General features: G+C 38.8%; 1 protein-coding gene across 1 annotated transcript; it reads left to right on the forward strand.

The window, feature by feature from the left end:
• The first annotated feature begins 1,870 nt into the window (after positions 1-1,870).
• On the forward strand, positions 1,871-4,625 carry LOC306869247 (growth arrest-specific protein 1-like). The gene has a single exon (XM_079415930.1). It carries the CDS (start codon positions 2,397-2,399, stop codon positions 3,177-3,179), a length of 783 nt encoding a protein of 260 aa, XP_079272056.1. The 5' UTR covers positions 1,871-2,396; the 3' UTR covers positions 3,180-4,625.
• Positions 4,626-6,661: the final 2,036 nt, after the last annotated feature.

Genomic DNA, 6,661 nt, shown 5'->3' on the forward strand with positions numbered 1-6,661 from the left:
ATCTCTAGATCAAATCATTGTGCTCTCAAGACTTTTGATTCATGGGGTATAGAGTTCCCTACATCCATCACCTGGAACTGGTGCAAAAACGTCATTGTCAGATCTGACCATCCGTAACTGACATTGAGCTCATTGTTTAGGGTCAGAAGCTCACTGCACAGTGGCCTAAAGGTACATTCCTAACTCCAGAGTTTGAAACACAAACCCTCTTTGTGCTAGGTGGACCCGCTGATCCTCCGTCCTAAGCATCAGCAAATGCCCCCTTTTCATGTTCAAGTGTGAACTTGCATGTTATCATTTTACACATAAGGAGTCCACCTTTTTCACGGCTCACGGGTACATTTTATATCTGAACCCATTGTCGATGTTGCTGCTAGCCAATGTCTCTTTTTCTATTGTAATTGACGAGACACGGTGCAGTGAGCCAGGAACTATCATTTTCAAACACATTCCTTGTCTGGATCAAGCTGAAATAACATTAGCCCAAAAAGCATTTTCAACTTGCTGTGATATGTAAGGATTTATTTTATAAGATCTTGTCCAAAAACTTATAAAATGAAAACTGGCATGTTAACAGCTTTGTATTTTCAGCAAAGGCCAAATGTTAATTATATATCTCTTGAAATAAATACATTACAGATGCAGGGACATCTGATAAAAAGAAAACTGACTTTCCACAACACACTTGTTACATTCCTTCATGAAAACTCATGCAGTTAGATTTAATGAGCATGGACGGAAACTCACACTTGAGTTGCAAAAAGATTGACTTGGTCAAATTAAGACTCATAAACAATTGACTCTAAATTAGAAGTGACTTTACAGAAGTCTTTAGGTCTACAAGGAAATTGTCTCTTGTTCACCCTATACTATATAGTGTATGTATGTTACTTTATGCAGTATACACTTCCGTTCAAACATTTAGAGTCAGCAGTTTTGTGTGTGTGTGTGTGTGTATCCAGCAAGTATGCATTAAGTTGATTAAAAGTAACAGTAAATACATTTACAGTGTCAAAAAATATTTCTTATTTTAAAGAAATGCTTTTCTTTCAAATTTTCTATTTATCAAAGAATCTTGGAAAAAAAGTATATCGTGGCTTTCACAAAAATAGTATGCAGCATGACCGTTTTCAACTTTGATAATTATGATAAATGTTTCTTGAGCAGCAAATCAGCATATTAGAATGATAGATCATGTGACACTGAAGACTTGAGTAATGCCTACTGAAAATCCAGCTGTCATCACAAGAATAAATTTATTTTTTAATCTAATAAAAATGTATTTTTAGTCTAATAAATAAATCTATGGTGAGCCTTAGAGAAAAAAAAACATTAAGAAATCTTACTGAACAGATTATCTTAGGCCCTATTTACTTTTCATTTTGCAGCTGTTTAAAATAACTATGAAAAGCATACATTGCTTGAAAAAGTCATTAAACAATTTGTGTACTGCTTTTACAATTGTTTATTTTTATTTTTTTATTTTTTCTGGAATAGGCCTGTTAGGGCTCTCAACACAAAACCTAAACACTAGCCTAATTGAAACTTAGTGCAAACGTGCAATCCTGTTCAAGAAGATAGTTGCTGGTATATAAATATTAATGTAGCCTATATTCACAAAATCAACTGTGATGCTGCTCAAGATCGCAAATCATACATTTTCTACAAAGTCTGAGAAAGGACAGTATAGTTGGGCTTTCTAACCACATTCTGCTCTGAGGTAGGCTAATCCAAACATTTTGGAGAGCGACCATTCCTGACCCATCACGCCCCACCCCCATTCTCCCGCCCCTAACTTGACGTCGAGGTTTGCAACAACAAACGGTCTGACCAATAGGAATCCCTAAAACTTCCGCAGGAGTACAATGGATAAAGCAAAACTATCAGGTCAGAAAGGGGCCAGTGTGTGAATTTGAACGCCGTGTTATTATCTGTTCGCGTCCCGATGCGTACTTAATTACGGACGACAAGCGCACGCCCGTTTTAAGTATCAGTTAAATCGAGGAAGCGAGATGTTAGTAGCTCGCGAGCGCATTCGGATGTGAGCGAGAGACGCGAGAGGATGAGCTCGTGAGCTCCTCACTTCTGCCCACAAGAAAGAGGTTGAAGGAGGAATCACCGCACTGTCACACTGACACGAACCGGGAAGATGGAGTGAACAAGCTGTTTGCTGGAAAAAGCACTTCTCGTAATTCAGCCTTCTTTTTAAGAACATGGATTACAGGAAAATGTCTTTATAGATTCACCGCAATTGTGGAACAAACTTTTTCTTTTGGATGGACCTTGCAAACATAATCTGAGCTAGGGATTTTTTTCCCTCGCTAGATGCAATGGAAATATGAAATATGCATGCTTAAAACTGACCTGACGCCAGCCAAACGATTACAGACTTCGATATGGCAACTCGTGCAGGTTTGGTTCGTGGCGCGCGCACATTCATTTGGCCTTTCGCTTGTGTGCTTGTGTGTTTTAGTTGTTTTTCCATCGCCTCCTCCAACCACCACGGCCGACGGTTGATCTGCTGGCAAGCGATACTGAACTGCCAGTCGGAGTCAGAGTGTCATTACGCTTATGACCAGTATTTGCACGCCTGTGACTCGATCCTGAGCGGCCAGAGGAAGAAGTGTCCCAGTCACTGCATCTCGTCGCTGGTGCAACTGAACCTGACCAAGAGCGGCCCGGCGCTGGAGGACTGCAGCTGCGCCTCGGACCCCCGCTGCCGGGAGATCAAGCGAGCCATCGAGCCGTGCTTGCCCAAAACCAGCAGCATGGGTTGCACCGAAGCCCGGCGCCAGTGCGAAAGGGACATCCAGTGCCGAAGGGCCATGGGCGATTATTTACTCCACTGCGGGAATCTCTTCAGCGGCTCTAGCTGCTCGAACCCGTGCCGCAATGTCATCGCCAACATGCGCAAACTTCCCAAAGCTCAACTCCTGGATACTTGCGTCTGTGATGGCTCAGAGCGGACTATCTGCGAGTTCATCAAAAATAGTATGAAAACGCTTTGCTTTGACTCTCCCCCCGTGGATGAAGAAGGCTCCAGTGGGTTGGACGATGATGAGCCCGATGATGAGGATTACCCAGAACCAGAGCCCACGAGGAACACAGGTTCTGCTTTTGTGGCATGTTCTGTTTTGACTGTGGTGGCATCCATTTTGGCTCTAGTGCCGCTTCCTTGATCACTTTGAAGTCGAGTTAATGATCTGCTCCAACGGCTGTTCGGGAATAGTGCATTTTGTCATTTTTCTCCTGTTTTCCAGTTCCTTTATGGCATGCTGTTTGAACATTTATTGCTTAAAACGATGTAGTTTTTATTTTTATGTGTAGCAAGCAATCCAGCATTGATTGTCATTTTCATTAGGTGCTATTATTATTTTTTTAAGTTACTAGTGGCTTTCCCAGTAGTTACTGGTATCTATCTATCCCACTTTTTTTCCAGCAAACTTTCTTATCTCACTAGTTACTGTTGCTTTTACTGATCATATGTAATGACAAGTCAGAGTAGCTACTTTTGTGGCTGTAAAATTAAATTAAATTACAAAACGTACTGAAAGGTTACCAGTAGGCTAGTGTGTATAACCACAGCTCCACATAGAAATTAATGGCAAAAAATAGACAATTTCATATAAGTAACAACGGATTAGTTACTTGACATGACTTGGGATAGCAACTAATAGCAAAATTACAAGTAACTAATGAATAAATACTAATTCCTGAAGAATTGAGTGAATCGAAGAAAAGGTCATTGTTGGATTACTTGCTAGCAAAAAAAAAAAGTACTAGTAACATAAAAATAAAACAAAAATGTTAGTTTTAAGGAATAAGTGTAAGCACAGCTTGACATGATTTTTCTCCAAAGAGTACAAGTTAAGCTTTGTGTGACACTGAGGTGCAGTTCTTATCCAGAAATTGTCACACTGTACATGTGTTTTGATTCACTATGCAAATTTACAGTTACAGATTCGGCCCAGGTGAACAATGCCTTGTCTAATGAAAGTTTTAATTATCAAGCTAAAATTCTGATTCTGAAGTTAAGAGCAGGGATACAAAGTACTTTAGGTCAGTCAACTGCCTTAAACACCAGCTTGCCTATTTCAAGTGCTATTTTGTAAAAGACAAATTTATTTCCTTAAAGATATAGAAACAGCTTATTTTGTTACCTAGACATTTTAACAGCAAAAGTTGTCATTATAAAACTGTGCACTGCCAATGTAAAACTAGATTTTTTTAAATATGTAAAGTATTTTTATAAAGTTGCAATTGACTTTGGATAAGTAACTTCTGTAAAAAGTGTTTGGGATGCTGGAATGATATGGGAGTAGATCTCTATATTAGCTAGTAACGTTTGATACCTTTTTATGAAAGTCCTAGAGATTCAAGAGAGAGAACTTTATTTTTGTCTTAAAATAACAAAACAAATGGTGATGATTCCAGCTTTAAAGGGAAGTTAAATGTTTGCTGTAATTATTTTTCTTTTAAGATATTGTACAGTGTACAGATTTTCAGAGAATCTTTTAATTGTTATCTAAGATGAACTATTTACTGTGTAGAAATGTCTAAATCCACTGTATGACTGCCTCAGTGATGTGCTTTTTATAGAAGGCATAAAAACTAAAGTACAAAGACTCAAACCGGATATGTGTGATTTTTTATGTTTGTTATATTTCATAGTGTCATTACGAAGTTTCACTGTATTGACCCCATGCATGGGTTCCAATGCTGAATTTACTAGCTAGCACAACAGAGCTTTTCAGGAACAGATTAAGTATCACACGCATAAGGAGCTTGAAGCGCTGACACACGGCTTGGCAAACAGAAGTGTTTGCTGAAGGCATAAACTCTGATATTTGGATATCTTTAGAATGTGAACACAAAAGAGCGAGTGGCTTTTCCCTGGGGTGTCCGTGTTGCATCTGGGCCAAGACAGACAGAGGTTTATTTATTTTGCGATCACTGTGTTTGCTTACAGGCCTTTGTCTGCACGCCACTACTGCAAGTATAAATCAGGACTTTAGTTATTCTAAACTAACAGAGAAACAGTAACACAAACTGCAAATTGATTATCTTGTGACAAGTTCTATATTTAAGTGGATTAAGCATTTTAGAGACAAAATTGGAAAGCCAGTAGAAATTCACTGTCAGAAGGGTGTGGACTGTGTAGGATAAACTTGAACTTTACAGATTTTAGATGCTACTTTTTCCAAAAAGCAAATTCATTTTATCTGCAGTGTAACTGGTGGTCCTTGCTTTAACCGGCTTAATAAAGAAAATATGTATCTTAAAAAAAAATATATGTATCTGGGATAAGTTATACAGTACATCCAAGTTGGTTTTGTAAATGGTGAAAGACTTGAAGAGAACTACTCTAATTTTAAGTTAAATATTTCTTCCATTAGAAATTTGCAGTCGTTTTAAATTATAGTTTGTCCTATAACATATAGATGTTTCTTTATGGATTGTATAAATTGCTGTTGCATGTATTTCCATTTTATATATGAACAAGCTATACATAAACAAATTTGTGCCAAGTAAGAAGTAATGGCTTGCTTGATTGTTGGTAAATGCTTTCCGCAAAGAAACAAATTACATGTTTGCAGGTTTTCATCTGGGGCTTGAGGGTGCATATATGTATGGTGGCCGAGAGAGCTCAACTTCAGAAGACACATGCAAATAGAAAAAGCACCAGCAAATCAAGAAAACATCTTCATCAATGTCACAGCAGGTGCTGCAAATGCTCACAACACAACCAAATAAAGAATTGTATTTGCAGCGCGTTTATTTTTATGGTTGTGTTGTGAGTATTTGCAGAGCGTTTCTTTATTTGGTTATGTTTTGAGCATTTGCAGCGCGTGTGTTGTCAAATTGATGAAGTTGTTTTCTTAATTTGCAGGTGTTTTTTCTATTTGCAGCGCATTGAGCTCTCTCGGCCACTGTATATATGGATATATTGTTGCCTCCATGTCATTTAATCATGTGCAGCTAGGCCTTTCTCTGTCTCTCAGCTCCATGCTGTTAAAACCCACCACTCTTATTCTCCCACTCTTGTCACCAGGGTCTTCAAATGGGGGTGATGGTTGCAAAATGTTTTATTAGAGTGGGGACAAGGGCCCTTCAGCCAGCTGAATGGAGGAGAAGTCGAGTGGCACTTTTGTCATGGTAATGTTAAGCACATAATAGTTCAACAGCACAATGTCTAGGCACTTCATTCCTCTAGAGCTCGCTGACACCTCTTCAGAGCCGAACCACGGGGTATCATGTGGGAAAGATCCTCTGGCCCCCGGTCCACATACTCTATGCAGTCCCCACTGCTGCCTATGTACTTCATCATCTTTGGGGGGTAGTCGAAGACCAAATTTTTTTCCCTCTTGCACTCAGTTTCAGTCCATGCAATAGAGCCCAGCATGTGCCATATGAAATAATGAGAGAGCACTCAGAATGACCAATAGGATGGAACAATTGAAATCAAGCATCTAAACTAGTAATGTCATTGTGGCCTCTTCAATAAAAAGTTGGCCATTTTATTATTTTCTTTTTTTTTTTGCTATAACTCTCCTGCAGTGGCATTGTGGGTGAAAGAGACTACTGCCATGGAAGTGTATTTCAAAGTAATGCAGTTAATGACTTTAATTCTCAATGTTTTATCTTAAGTGTACAGTTTGGT

This window comes from Barbus barbus (genome assembly GCF_936440315.1).
Source record: "Barbus barbus genome assembly, chromosome: 5".
In the NCBI taxonomy this organism is placed as follows: Eukaryota; Metazoa; Chordata; class Actinopteri; order Cypriniformes; family Cyprinidae; genus Barbus; species Barbus barbus.

Excerpts from the sequence above, each read along its gene's own strand:
- LOC306869247 (XM_079415930.1), top strand. The coding sequence starts at position 2,397 with ATGGCAACTCGTGCAGGTTTGGTTCGTGGCGCGCGCACATTCATTTGG.